Raw genomic sequence first — 15,180 nt, forward strand, 5'->3', positions numbered from 1 at the left:
GCGCCAAGTCTAGGTCCAAAAGGCTTCTGAACAGCTTCTACCCCCAAGCCATGAGACTCCTGGACAGCTAATCAAATGGCTACCCAGAAGCTTCTTTTGCACTGCAGCTACTCTGTTATCTATGCAGTCACTTTAACTCTACCTACTACCTTGACTAACATGTACCCCCACACATGGACTCTGTACCGGTACCCCCTGTATATAGCCTCCACATGGACTCTGTACCGGTACCCCCTGTATATAGCCTCCACATGGACTCTGTACCGGTACCCCCTGTATATAGCCTCCACATGGACTCTGTACCGGTACCCCCTGTATATAGCCTCCACATGGACTCTGTACCGGTACCCCCTGTATATAGCCTCCACATGGACTCTGTACCGGTACCCCCTGTATATATCCTCCACATGGACTCTGTACCGGTACCCCCTGTATATAGCCTCCACATGGACTCTGTACCGGTACCCCCTGTATATATCCTCCACATGGACTCTGTACCGGTACCCCCTGTATATAGCCTCCACATGGACTCTGTACCGGTACCCCCTGTATATATCCTCCACATGGACTCTGTACCGGTGACCCCTGTATATATCCTCCACATGGACTCTGTACCGGTGACCCCTGTATATATCCTCCACATGGACTCTGTACCGGTGACCCCTGTATATAGCCTCCACATGGACTCTGTACCGGTGACCCCTGTATATATCCTCCACATGGACTCTGTACCGGTGACCCCTGTATATATCCTCCACATGGACTCTGTACCGGTGACCCCTGTATATATCCTCCACATGGACTCTGTATATATCCTCCACATGGACTCTGTGACCCCTGTATATATCCTCCACATGGACTCTGTACCGGTGACCCCTGTATATATCCTCCACATGGACTCTGTACCGGTGACCCCTGTATATATCCTCCACATGGACTCTGTACCGGTGACCCCTGTATATATCCTCCACATGGACTCTGTACCGGTGACCCCTGTATATATCCTCCACATGGACTCTGTACCGGTGACCCCTGTATATATCCTCCACATGGACTCTGTACCGGTGACCCCTGTATATATCCTCCACATGGACTCTGTACCGGTACCCCCTGTATATATCCTCCACATGGACTCTGTACCGGTGACCCCTGTATATATCCTCCACATGGACTCTGTACCGGTGACCCCTGTATATATCCTCACTATTGTTATGTTACTGTTGCTCTTTATTTGTATTTTTTTGATTAAGCAAGTATGTCACTGTAAGGTCTACTCCACCGGTTGTATTCGGCACGTGACAAATAAAATGTTGATTTGACTGTGCATATTCTGTTTGATATTTGATGATTGCCACCTACTGGGCATTAGGCAGTAGTACCTTGGACAGCTCCTCAATACCCATTCAGTAATGAACTATTTTCATGTTGCCAAGAAATCACTTTCAAATGAGATTTTAGGCTTCAAACAGTCCCTTCGTACATGCTATCTGCTTGTAATTCAGAGACCATCTTCCATTCCAGTCTAAAAACCCCAGCGTGCATGTAATCCCGTCCATCCATTGGTTCACCTATTCAACCACTCAATGTTCAACTCTTTCTGCTTATCATTTTGCCTGAGATATCTGTATGTAGGTGACTTGAGCTAACAAAACATTGACAGTCAAATTGAGTTTAAACTAAGATTGCTGCGTGCATTGCAGGTTGAAGCCGGATCAAAAGTAGAAAGACATGTTACACAAACAGGACAGCTTTTAATTCTCATAATTCAAGTTTAATGGTTTGAAAAATTGGAAAGACGCTATTTTATATTAATTTGAAGTTCTATCTTTAAACATAATTATGAATTTCAAGGGAAATAAAGATATGCAACATTATCGTTGTCTTACAGGAAGAGAGGCCAGATGAGAGAAATGGAGAAATCAGGATATGGTTGGTGACAAACAAGACAGAAATATGAGAGACATGGAGAAATCAGGATATGGTTGGTGACAAACAAGACAGAAATAGCCCTCATATGTAAATGAGTTAAGTAAAAGTGAAGGTTGACAAGTAGAGCAAAGCAGGTTACATAGCAGATACATTTCAGTAGTAGCAGTGACATTATGTTGAGGTCAGTTGAAACTGAAAGGTAACTGAAGACATCGGTCTCTGGTTTAACACAACAGCCACTTCTAAAGCACTGTTCCAACTCAGCTAAAGGAAAAACTAACATCGTCTCCTCTCACACGCATGTCGTGTTCAAAGAGGACTGGAACCTTTCTCTAAAGCTTGGTGAACCGTTGAGCACGTTACACATTGTGTTGATATTATGCTACACATTGTGGACATTATGAGTTTCCTTTGATAGAGAGCTGGAAAGTAGGAAACTACGCTAGTCTCGCTCTAGACATGCTTCAAGGTTAAAATGAGTACAGAAGACAATAAGTACAACTATACATCCTCAGTCCTGACATGGGTGACACCCTTACAGACATTTAGTTACTCATTATTCCATTCATTCAATAAGTTAATGAGTTCGTTCTGGACAGCTCTCGTTCTGAGCGGGTCCTTTCCCCAGTGAGCAAAGCATTTCATGCTATTCAGTTAGACTCACACTGTACATTAGACTGTTCACTTTGACCTTGGGTTTTCGTTATCATCGTTAAAAAAGTAGCATCTCAAAAAGCTGTTTAAAACAGACGTGCTGCTCGCCTGATTGGCCGATAATCCTTGAAGTGAGATCCAACGCCCCATCAACAAACACGTCGTTGGCCCTCAACGTCAAGCAGCAGCATGATGACTTGTCTTGAGAGCCTCAACTTGTAATGCAAGGCAAAAGCTTATCAAACCTTTGAACAGCCAACAGTAATCGGTAGAGAAGTTCATATATCTCTTTTGTGAGCTTGAAGCTCACAAAATATCCCCTAAAAACACTCAAAAATAGTTTGACAAAAACAAACAAACATGGAAACTATAAGACGGAACAGTTTTTTTTCTCGTCGTCTTTGGTGCTTTAGAAGCACACGGTTGCTGTCCAGAACATTATTTGCATATTATTTGCATGGGTACGTTGCATTACAATGGAAACATCCTCCACTTCACTCAGTCGAGGCAAAGGGGGTGTCCCCTAACCAAGCAGATATATTTCTTATACACATGGTTAGTTACAAAGGCTAAAATGGTGCTAACAAATGGCTCATGAGTAGTTACTATGGTAACTCCTAAACTAAAATCAACCATATCCCAATATGAACATGCAGCAACCCACTTCACTTTCAATGAAAACTAACAATCCAACCAGCACTAGCCCAGGTACATGTATGCATCAATACATTTCCATGAATGGCGCAGTAGCAAATGATAAGCTTCACCACAAAAAACATTCACTTCCTCCCTCTCTATATCTACCCCTCTATAAAGAATAGCAGTTTGACCTAGTCCTGTGACCCTGACAGTTCGGGGCATTCCATTGGCTAGCAAAAGCTCACCTGACCATCAGTAGCACATTCAAACCAATGACCACAACCACACCTAGCTACGGGTCAGGTTCATTCTGCAGACAGGGACAGATGGGAAACACTCATTTTGGGGTGGAATCTATTCAAATTCAAGTCACAGTAATTGAAATTCAAGAATTTAAACGTAATCATTGGTTAAGTGTCTTGAGCCCAAAATAGACTGGTAGATGTGTAGATGAATTTGCAAACACATTCAAAATGTGTCAATTCAAATTTCAAAAATAACCTCTGGCAATTTCTTTTGGCTATTTCTCCAAATGAAAGTTCAGCTAAATTAAATGTCTGTCTGTCCATCTAGTCACCCGGGAACTGGAAGGTCACCTATACATTGCACACATAGCACCCATGAGGAAAAACCTCCATACATACAATTTTCATGGTAAATAGAAATGTAATTATTTCAATAGTTGATATTCAAACTCTGCTTATTGCTTCTAAACGACACCTCGCTACGGCTTTACCCTCAATCCTTACATAAACAATTCACCAGGTCGAGACCAACCCCACTGATGATATGGCAAATACTGTGTTTCTCTGCATGTCATTGCAGGTGTGTTTATGGTTTGTGTCTATACAGTATGTGAGTGTGTGTCTTCCTATGTTTGAGCATGTTTTGTCTGCAGGTAACAGCGCATCCCGTTTCTTCAACCGCTCTAAAAAGTGTCCATGTTCTTATGTAACAGCGCATCCAGTATCACCAATACCTTGGAAGTGTGTGAAGTCTTCTAATGCACATATGTATCGACACATCCCGTTTTTATCCAGTCCCACAGCTCCTTAAAGGAGTGTGACAATTGCTTGAACTGGCATTGCGCTCCATGGGTGCGACACTTCCCACACCTACCAACGTCTCAGCAAGCAGAAAACGTTCTGCCAACGTTCTGTTCAGCAGCCCAGGAGAAAGCTGGGAAGAAATATACATGGACTGCTGCAAGAAAATAGGAGCCCTTTAAATCACAAGTCTTTGTTTTCAGTTTTTCAACCGCCGACATGTTCTTTCTCCTCTGTTGTGCAAGCATGCTTCAGATCCACATTGTGACTGACTAATAGTAGTACAGGTTTGAGGTGGTTAGGGCGGAAAGTGTAGACTGTGAAGGCTGGAGGAGCTGGGACTTGTAGTTCGGCAGAGGGAGAATTGTAAGTCCTTGGCAGGAGATGTAGTCCTCTACCTGGAGATCATGGAGCTGGACTGGGAGTGGTTAGAGGAGGAGGTAGCGTGGCTGAGCTGGGAGAAACCACTGTGACTCGACTCCAAACTGGTCATAGAGCCCCTGAGAGAAAAAAGGTTAGATTTGAGTTAAATGAATTGTTGGCCTAACTAAGGTTTTAGAACTACATACTAAATGGGCTTAAAAATCAGACCTGGGTGCAAGTACTATTTGAATTCTTTCAATTACTTTGAGCGTTTGCATTAGGAGTGACCAGTGCGAGGGGTTTGCACTTGTGGGACTCGTTTATTGGTTCTATTGCAGCAGGAAAGCTCAATCAAGCACAGCTGAAGTATAAACAAACAAACAAAGTATCTTGTCACATAGGAAACGATTTCAAATAGTATTTGATCCCTGGTCTGGTATTAATGATGCCCAGCTCAAGCTCCTGCTTTGTCAAGTCTAGTGCCGAATAGTGTAGATCATGCAGCAAGTCAAACCAAACGGGGGTGAATCCACTCTGTGTGACATTCATTTAGCATACTGCACTAAATAGGTTGTCCTTCTAAACCACAGGGACTAAAACATGGCCTCTCATGCTTCAGTGATAGTTTTGAGGGGCACGAATGAAAATACTTCTTATCCTTATCAACCAATTTGAAGAGGCAGAAAAACACAGCAGGGATCATCAGCTACATTCAGCTGTGTGCTGATTTGGTCTTGAGCAGATGGTCAGGGGGGCCGGAACAGAATTACAAATCATTTGTAGGACTGCAAATTGACCACAAGAAGCCCAAACAGATATCATATTTCGATAAAAACCTTTTCATTTTAAATGTACATAGATTTGTATGACATCACGTACTTCTATTATGCATGGCAATACTCGGGAACAGATTTCCTAAATTAAAAATAACTTTTATCTGTCTTTTATTTAAAAAAAAAATAAAAAAAACACCCGCAAGCAGCCAGTTGGGGAACCCTGAAATACAGGTAGCCCTTTGTGGCAAAGGAGGAAGGCAATTCAAACTAAAAAGGCATGTGTCTGTTAGTCATTCATGCAACGGTGAGACTAGCTAGCTTAGTGAGTGGCCTTTCTCTAGCTGAAGCACACAGAGAAAGCCTAGCATTACTGGTGAGGTAACGCTCAAATAAAGCCATAAGCGAGGGGTCAAGATGCTAGCATCTTAGAGTTGTCGCTAACTGTTAAAAGGGAGTTCTCATAAGCAACCAAACGCAATGCAAAGCTAAGGGAACACAAGTCCACTTACAAACTTTGAACATCAAAGCAAGCCATTCTTCACAGGAAGAGACAGAAAGAGAAGGGATAGAAGGAGGAGTGGAAGAGGGGTTGGTGAGCGATAAGAGGACAGGAGCGCATTGAAAAGAGAGTGGAGGGTAAAACGGACATCTCTCTCTTTAGGAGGGAAAGCCTACGCTTGGCACTTCATAATGGATACAATGTTGATGTCAATATTGTATACAAAAAATATAAAATGGAAAAAAGTGATGATACAATACAATCATAACACAATATACAGTATGATTTAAAAAATAATTAAAGTTACTTTGATGACCCATTTGATATCAGCTCACACACACTAACCTGAAGTCCTCGGAGCCAATGACCTCTGTGTAATACATGACTTTGCACTTGTGTGAGGAGACCTGCAGGGAGGCGAGGACGTCGTCCACGCGGGGCAGGTTGGTGGAGGCGCTGCCCGGCATGGTGTGGAACTTCCACTGCAGGATGTAGAACCCGGGCCACCTGGTCACGTGGGAACCCTGGGAGAGGAGGAGAGGGACGGCGAGAGGGAGAGATGGGTTTTAATCATTGTCAATCTGAATGTTCTTAACATTAGATCTATTAAGTATCGAAAGGCATTTAAAATCACACTTAACACTAAACTACTGGTTTCAACATTGGTGTAATATGCAAACCTGTATAATTTAACGAGTCAATCTTAATTCATTCATTCAGTCAAGAGATTCTCTCAGGCACTGACAAAGAGGCACCTGCATGCCTCATGTCTTTCTCAATACTACGAACATCTAGTCTGCTGTTCCAGTGCTGACCTGCACGCTCTCCCCCTCCTTGCAGGTGAGTGGTGACTCCACCATGCTGTAGTCCAGGCCTATGGTCCAGGACTTGTCTATGAGCTGGACGTTGTTCCCCCCGGGGGTGGTGATGCTGCTGTGTTGCCCCACTAGGGGGTCCTTGCGGGGGGTTTGGGGGGCGCGCTTGGAGTGGTAGAGGTGGAAGACCACGTCGCCCTTACACACGTCAAAGTCCCAGGTGATCACGGAGGAGGCGTCGATGATCTCGATCACCACCTGGCAGGGAAAGCAGGGAGGAGGGAGAGAGAAAGAGGAGGGTTGAAGATGAGGGGAGAGAAAAGGAAGGATGGGAAAATCAGGAGAAAAAGAGATGAGAAGAGTAGAAGTAAAAGAGAGATTGAGAAAGAATTAAAGAGAACAGATGACCGAGGGAGGGAAGACAGCAGATTTCTACCGAGTAGTATCCACATGGCTTCGTTTATAATAGATTATATAATCTACTTTCCTGTGACAGAAACAAAAGAACAAATGGGTGCAGATTCCTCTCAAAGCAACATTCATGTTCAATTTGTGACAGAACAGTGTGACAGAACAGTGTGACAGAACAGTGTGACAGAACAGTGTGACAGAACAGTGGCTTAAGGTCTGAAGATCAGTTTCAATGCACTTTCAGGATTTCTCCAGTCGTTGGCAGTGTTGGTCAAGTAACTTCAGCAGACCAATATTTGGCTTGTTAATTATTTTCCTCTCTCTATCCACATCTTTCGCTCATTCTTCCCATACCTCTTTCCCCATCTCTCTCTTTCTCTCCTCCCACCTATCTGCCCTTCTCTCACTTTCTTATTTCTCCACAAATGACTTCAAAGCTCCAGCTAAGGCCACAGTCTCACCTCGTGGGGCGCTCCCTTGAAGACGCTGGCACTCTGGTAGATAGTCTCTGTCCACAGGCTGATGTCTTCGTTCTCCAGCTCCTCTGCAGTACGGTACAGAGACTTGGGCACCAGGCCTCCCTCTGGGACTTCACACTGCACACAGACGACACACAAAGAACTAGGCCATAGGAGAACGAAAACTGCATAGAAAGTACACCTTTGCTACAATCTTAAATTCAAATCATAATATAATTTATAAAAAGGGATACAAACGTTTTCATGGCAACCACACAACAACGTGACTATGTTGGGTGATGACACCACACCCAGTGACTCACCATACACTCTCCTCCCAGGAAGTCAGGGATGACCTCCTTGTCTATGTAGTCCAGCAGGCCGCCGGGGCCCTGGTAGTCATTTCCAGCGTAGATCAGGAACTTCTTACGGGTGTTCTCGTCGATGAACGGGCTCACCTGAACACAGGACAGAGACGGTGGGACGAGTCAACACCCTACTGCTCCCGCCTAAACACATCATGCCTAACTGCAGCTTATCTAGTGTCCTATGAGCACTATATAGGGAATAGGGTGTCGTTTAGGAGTCTCCAGCCATAGTATTTCATAGTGTCTCACCAGGGTCCAGAGCACAGGGAAGACTCTAGGAGCCCTCAGTATGAGCAGACGTCCCAGGGTCTCTGGGTAGTTGGCCTCCACCACCTCAATGATTCTTAGAAGGGCCTTAACCCCCGGTCGCCACAGGTGGCGCATGTTTAACCCTTCGAGGTCCACCAGACAAGTCCAACAACTACACACACAGAGAGAGAGACAGAGAGAGATTGTAAGTACTCTACACAGATTGCAAGTAGAATACACATTACATTTCCAAACCAGACCTTATGACGTCAAAAAGGGAAACAGACAGATTCCTTCCCTTTCTCAATCAGGGGCTCTGGCTCCCTGTCTTACATGAGGGAAGCTCCATGGCATTCCACCCTAGCACACTTGAGATTCCTGCATGGCTTCTCTCCACAGTCGCGTCCATCTGATAAGCCTGACAGCTGCCAGGTAACACCCCCCCCCCCTTCTCACCCCTCTCTTTTCCGCTTCTCCTCTCACTCGCTTCATTTCTCTGTCACTTAATCAATTTCTCTCTCTCTCACCCACACCCTTCAGAGAGGAACCGTCCATTCTTTCCATCTTGCCTAGAGATAACTTTAAAGAGCATCCCCAACACTCAGCACTCGGTGTTAATAACCCCACTGCACCAAGGCAATTCCCATGATACACATTAGCTTAGCAACAGATAACTTCTCCCAAGAACTCGTGTCCTGTAGATCTGAGAGGCCTGGATAGGTGTATGCAATATGGCTTAAACTCCACTTGACCTATCAGAGGGAGTGGTGGAGCTACTACCTAATAGCAACAGGGTGTGTACCTGATTGGTCGGCCGAAGACTTTGGTGTTCTCCTCACAGCGCCTTAGGCCCTCCTCGTTTATGGATAGAACCTGAAGGGTTAAAAACACACACACTTAATGTAGGTATGTTCACACACACTTTAGTTATTACATGTGTGACTGACAGCAAAAGAGGCCCCCTCACGTGTCTGAGTAGAGACTCCTCCCCCAGGGCTCGGACCAGCCCCTTGGTGTCCATCTGTCCCAGACGCAGGATATAGAGAGGACGACCCTCTGGAAGGACACAGACAGACGCATATTTAGGGATGCGAATTTGGTCCAGTTTGCTGCAGATTAACTAACCCTCGTTAACCAGTCAACAAACAAAAAATACAATTCCAAACAGTAAAATATTATGCATGCATACAAGGAATGGACATTTTTCATTATGAGAAACATGCAACAGCAAGTCTATCGTCTTCCAGTCAAAAGGCTAATTACAGTCTATTATTGAACATTCAACTCGTGTAATGAAGCAGCTAATAAAGCATATTTTTCAAACATTTACCAAAATGCAATTTGTGGGAAACCAGTTCTAAAACAGTGTGCCTAATGCAAGTGGCTCCATATGACAGTGATTCAAATTTCTGCTAGAAACGTAGAGGGGGAATCTAATAGCAACAACTAGGATGGGTTGGGTCTTTGGCTTCTGGACAAAAATAAAGTTGATATGAAAACCAATAGAACAGGTGAGAAATGCTGGATAAATAGGATGGGGAAGTCTTTATAAAATGCTACTGGTTAAATGGGATGGGGAAGTTTTTATAAAATCTTACTGGTTAAATAGGATGGGGAAGTCTTTATAAAATCCTACTGGTTAAATAGGATGGAGAAGTCTTTATAAAATCCTACTGGTTAAATGGGATGGGGAAGTCTTTATAAAATCCTACTGGTTAAATGGGATGGGGAAGTCTTTATAAAATCCTACTGGTTAAATGGGATGGGGAAGTCTTTATAAAATGCTACTGGCTAAATGGGATGGGGAAGTCTTTATAAAATCCTACTGGTTAAATATGATGGGGAAGTCTTTATAAAATCATACTGGTTAAATGGGATGGGGAAGTCTTTATAAAATCATACTGGTTAAATGGGATGGGGAAGTCTCTATAAAATCATACTGGTTAAATGGGATGTGGAAGTCTTTATAAAATCCTACTGGTTAAATGGGATGGGGAAGTCTTTATAAAATCCTACTGGTTAAATGGGATGGGGAAGTCTTTATAAAATGCTACTGGCTAAATGGGATGGGGAAGTCTTTATAAAATCCTACTGGTTAAATATGATGGGAAGTCTTTATAAAATCATACTGGTTAAATGGGATGGGGAAGTCTTTATAAAATCATACTGGTTAAATGGGATGGGGAAGTCTCTATAAAATCATACTGGTTAAATGGGATGAAGTCTTTATAAAATCATACTGGTTAAATGGGATGGAGAAGTCTCTATAAAATCCTACTGGTTAAATGGTATGAGGAAGACTTTATAAATTCATACTGGTTAAATGGTATGAGGAAGTTTTTATAAATTCATGCTGGATAAATGGTATGAGGAAGTCAATATAAAATAATTAGTTCCACATTTCTATGGATGGATGCTACTTCGAAGCAAGGTAAGACATGCCTTATTATTTGAAGTAAAGTAAAACGTTCAGGTTTCAAACAATTATGCTGCCTCATGCTCACATTGCAAAGTGGTGTGTGACACGCTGATAGCCTGCCTACCTCTGACTTTAGCTTATGCACTTGAAAGGTGAATTGGAGGCGGGCTTTAATTACAAGTTGAGATGGAGAAAAAAAAAACAGTAGCTCTTTTTCCAATCGTGGCCATCAAAACAGTTTACACACGATTGCATTTAGAGTTGTTGTTTGCTGCTTAGAAAAGCACGGAGCTGCTCTCGCGCTGCTCCTCAAACAAGGCTCTTATACATTTAATTGTGTGATGAGCGCAATGTCTTGGGACTGCCGTGAAGACATGCAATAAACCAGAGCATGCAAATACCCAGGGCAAGTATGAAGTAACAAAGATGTATTTGAAACTGGGACTCTGGTGAACTGCAATGTCAATTCTAAGCTGTATTCCTTCATTGGACCAATATGGTGTATGACAGGAAGTTGTGGCTTAGACTTCTTTTTCTATCACAGTGAAATACAAAGTGACGTTTTGGGAAGTTATTTACAAAGAAACCGGACACACACAACATTTTTCTTTTAACCAATAATAAGAGTAAATGATACGAGTACAACAGTGTTTGTGCCGTGTGTGTCTGAGTAATTCTGAGTGACTACTGTATATTGTGAACATCATATGACTATCCCTCTACATCAAATCAAGACTTCATGACAATTATTAGCGACTAATTGTGTGTGTGTGTGTGTGTGTGTGTGTGTGTGTGTGTGTGTATGCCTGAGCACCTCTCTCGGTGTCCATACGCCATACCTTTATCATGGTGGTGCCACCCTCCAGTGTAGTAGTCATTGAGGACCTGTGGTGAGGTCCACGTCTCTAACAGATAGTCCACCTGGTGCTGTTTCCTCCACGTTAAGGACTGACACAGGATCTCCCTGGCCTTCTCCATGTTAAAGTCCCTGGCCCGCAGGAAACGAAGGATGTGTTCATCCTTAGGGATCTGGAAAGGTGGCGAGGAGGGAGAGGAGGGAGTGAGGGCAAGGGTCTCCAAGGGGGGGTTCAGAGGGGGCAGGGTAAGAGTGTGTGTGTGTGAGCATGTCACACATGCCTCTATATTTGTGTCTCAAGTAGCAGAGTATGATTATAAAGATAGAATATTCTTTAGTATGTGTGTATTGACAGCTGTAAGGATGTGTCTCACCTTGCCCTTGTGGCTCTCCTGCAGCCACTGTCGTAGTCTGATCAGACAGCTCTCCTGCAGAGGCGTCAGGTCTCCCAAGTAGCGCTTGATGTAGTCTGCATCCAACTTGTCTACAACACACACACACAGACAACATTAGGGGATTCTCAAGTCAGTCAATTCAATCTCCTTCAAAATCAATCACGCAGCTAAACGCCACTTAAAAATAGTGTTTCCCATTTTCCTCGTGTATTGAACCTTTTGAACAGTGTCTCAATCATTCATTAGTACTAACCATCAGGTGTGCCCGTCTGGTTCTCTGTCTGGTTGTCAGGTTGGCTAGCGGCATCGTTGCTGGTGGCATCACTTTGGGTGGCATCATTATTGGTGGCAGTGGCAATCTCATGGTCATTGGCATCAGTGGACAGGGGGATTGAGACGGCGGGCGTGACAGGCAGCTCCAGGTGGAGGAGCTTTGGGGTGGCACAGACATGTTTGGTGGTAAAGGAGGAGGAGGAGGGAGCATCCAGGGAGGGAGTCCAGCGGGGCACGTGGCTTATCCCCTCTTCCTCCAGCTGGTTTAGGTAGAACTCTATGATCTCCTTACCCTGAAGATGAGGGAGAGCAAGAGAGATGGGGGGGGGAGGAGAGAACGAACGACAGAGTGAGAAAAAGAAGATAGTTATTCATATGGAAGGAGGCTAAATAGGGAATAGTAGCTTACCTTTGTTTACATTGGCTCAGCAAAGTGGCTTTACATGACATAATAGGAATCACTTAGCCAGAGACCTCACCACTCACGGCCCAATGGCATGTCTGCTGTATTAACACTGGATTCCATGGTTGGGCCAGTTCCTTTTCATTTAACTCAATGCAGGAGATGAATTAAATTCCCAATACAATTAGGTTATTTAGAATTTCAATTCACTTATTGAGTTAAAATGGAAACTAGTTGGATTAATTATTTGTTGCATGAGGGGAATGTTTGACCTCTGGTGAATTCTCTACATACATCTGGGTTGTATTCATTAGGGCGCAACGTACCAACGGTAAACGAAAACCAACATTTCTTAATGGACAAGGTTCAGGTAGTCCTTCCACCTTTCAGTCTGTTTCTTACTGTTAATGTCTAATGAATATGACCCTGATCAGATCTGGATCACACACACACACCTTCTTGATACTGCTGGCGTACTGCTTCATGGCCATCTTCTCCACCGTGCTCTCGAAGCCAAAGAACGATTTGATGTCCAGGCTGGCCGACTGCTCGAAACACGTCCAGTCCTCATTCTCAGGGTGGGCCTGCGCGCACACACACAAAAGAGAATATACAAGTGTTACCGTGGCAACCACATACACCAATATGACTGGGCCGAGCACTGACGGACACTACAAGCTACACATCCTCAGCTATGTGTGGGAGTGCGTACCGATGACACTGCCCACTGGCATTATACCAATACGGACAGGTTGTGTCGTTATATGCCAACAAATATTGATAGGAGGGAATTTTGTGCCGGTATCAAGCACAGACAGCACATTCACAATAGATTTTGTCGAATGTCAGCGAGTGGAGTGGGTTAGATAGGACTGGGAGTGAGAGTGTTGAATGTCAGACACCGCTAGGCAAACCGAGGCAAGTCATACAGTGATCCCTCCGTGACACAACTTCTGAAAGAGCTTATTTTACTATGTAGCTCTTCGGCTAGCTCGGGCGTTGGATACCTGTTATCTCTGGCTACCAAAATATGTCAGCTTTAGCCAACTTTAGCTGTCTAATGGAGCTACCTAGCCCTGTTAGCTTCCGCTAGCTAACTGTAACGGTTCTTCCATAAGGAAAGCTGCATAACGGACCTAAAATAGGCCCGCTAGCCTCGTTAAATGCTAGCGCAATGACCTCATTAACTCAGAGCGCATTCATTCACCACGGGAGTCTGGTGAGAGTAGCACTGAGGTCAGAGGAGGGAGTGCCGCAACACACTGCAGTAGGCCTGGGTGGTGTGAAAGAACTGACTCCAGAACAGTGTGCGAGTGCGTTGAGGCGGAGTGCTGCAGGGAACAATGGGAGGTCTGAATTATTCAGTGGGAAGGAAGCAGCACATGAGAGGCTGGTTGGAACACAGCTTTCTCTGCATTGTGATTGCATTGGAGGGAAGGTCTTTCAGACAAGTGTGCCGTGGACAACTTGCTTTTACAGGGCTGTGGCGTGTCAGTGTCGTGTGAGCTAAGGTGATAGAAAACTAAGACTGAAGTGGCGTGTTTGTAGCTACATATCAGGAGCTGGTTGGAACACAACTTGATCCGTCCATTTGAAGAGACATTGTGAATGCACAGGTGTGCTGCCGACAGCTGGCTTCAAAGTGGTTTAACAGGGCTTTGTGAGTGTGTGATTGAGTGCGAGTGTGTGTGCATGCGTTTGACAAAATAAAGCCAAGGCTTGAATGTGTGTTAGCGAACGGACAGGTAGCTTATGTAACCATACTAACCAAAGGTACATTTTAAAATGTGTGTGTGTGTGTGTGTGTGTGTGTGTGTGTGTGTGTGTGTGTGTGTGTGTGTGTGTGTGTGTGTGTGTGTGTGTGTGTGTGTGTGTGTGTGTAACACACCGAGTAGCTGCAGAGTTCGTGGATGATGACTCTGTTGGAGAAGGTCTCATTGTGGGACTCGATGTGGAGTGTCCTCTCTCTCTTGTTCAGAGTGTTCTCCTGGCTGAAGTACACATAGTCCACCCCCGCAATCTGCACACAAAGAACACTCATGAAACCAGTTGCAGCAAACTAAATGGTCATAAAGGATACACTGATTACCAAATGGCCGATGCCTGATTTGCGTGTTACCTAAGGTCTTTTTATTTATTTATTTATTTGTCATGTCAGCTTCGCTTAGAATACAAGCTACGGATGTTTCAAATGCAACTTTATTTCAACTGCCCCCTGAAAATCTCACTTAAAATGAATATTCTGTTAACTCGTATCCAAATAATGTTGCCGACTCGTCCAATTCTCGTACTTGTGGCCAAAGCATAAATTGGAGAAAAACACCTCAAACTTGTATCTCAAATAAACCATTAAAAAAATGCTAGCTATTTCCTCATAGAAGAGATCATCTTCTTGAGGAGGATGAGCTGGCCAATCAGCCATCTACTCACATCACTATTTTTCATGACCGGTATACATCAACACCACTCTTTGTTTGGGGTAAGCCAACACCATTCCAACACAGAAAAGATACTTTATAAGAAATTAACATTTCTGGAAGGAAAACTATTTCACTCATATTTGAAGTAATTATAGGTCATATTTCACAGCGGAAACTGTAAAACAATACTCAAACACTCATATGGCT

At 44.0% G+C, this 15,180-nt stretch overlaps 1 protein-coding gene across 9 annotated transcripts in view; it reads right to left on the reverse strand.

Moving 5' to 3' along the window:
* Positions 1-1,745: 1,745 nt before the first annotated feature.
* The window catches only part of LOC124002529 (SEC14-like protein 1), a 64,094-nt gene continuing 50,659 nt past the window's right edge, over positions 1,746-15,180 (reverse strand). For 6 of the 9 annotated variants that reach the window (XM_046309983.1, XM_046309989.1, XM_046309985.1 and 3 more), the window contains 14 exons: positions 14,442-14,573; positions 13,009-13,137; positions 12,131-12,443; positions 11,857-11,966; positions 11,466-11,700; positions 9,175-9,263; positions 9,010-9,080; positions 8,208-8,379; positions 7,914-8,048; positions 7,594-7,728; positions 6,722-6,979; positions 6,252-6,430; positions 5,917-5,943; positions 1,746-4,768 (listed from right to left, as the gene is read on the reverse strand). In XM_046309983.1, the coding sequence (XP_046165939.1) occupies positions 4,663-4,768; positions 5,917-5,943; positions 6,252-6,430; positions 6,722-6,979; positions 7,594-7,728; positions 7,914-8,048; positions 8,208-8,379; positions 9,010-9,080; positions 9,175-9,263; positions 11,466-11,700; positions 11,857-11,966; positions 12,131-12,443; positions 13,009-13,137; positions 14,442-14,573 (2,091 nt within the window). In that variant the 3' untranslated portion in view covers positions 1,746-4,662. The remainder of the gene's footprint in view (positions 4,769-5,916; positions 5,944-6,251; positions 6,431-6,721; positions 6,980-7,593; positions 7,729-7,913; positions 8,049-8,207; positions 8,380-9,009; positions 9,081-9,174; positions 9,264-11,465; positions 11,701-11,856; positions 11,967-12,130; positions 12,444-13,008; positions 13,138-14,441; positions 14,574-15,180) is intronic. The other 3 variants (XM_046309991.1, XM_046309992.1, XM_046309988.1) reach the window with 3 other exon arrangements.

Source organism: Oncorhynchus gorbuscha, linkage group LG18, assembly GCF_021184085.1.
Source record: "Oncorhynchus gorbuscha isolate QuinsamMale2020 ecotype Even-year linkage group LG18, OgorEven_v1.0, whole genome shotgun sequence".
Taxonomy (NCBI): Eukaryota; Metazoa; Chordata; class Actinopteri; order Salmoniformes; family Salmonidae; genus Oncorhynchus; species Oncorhynchus gorbuscha.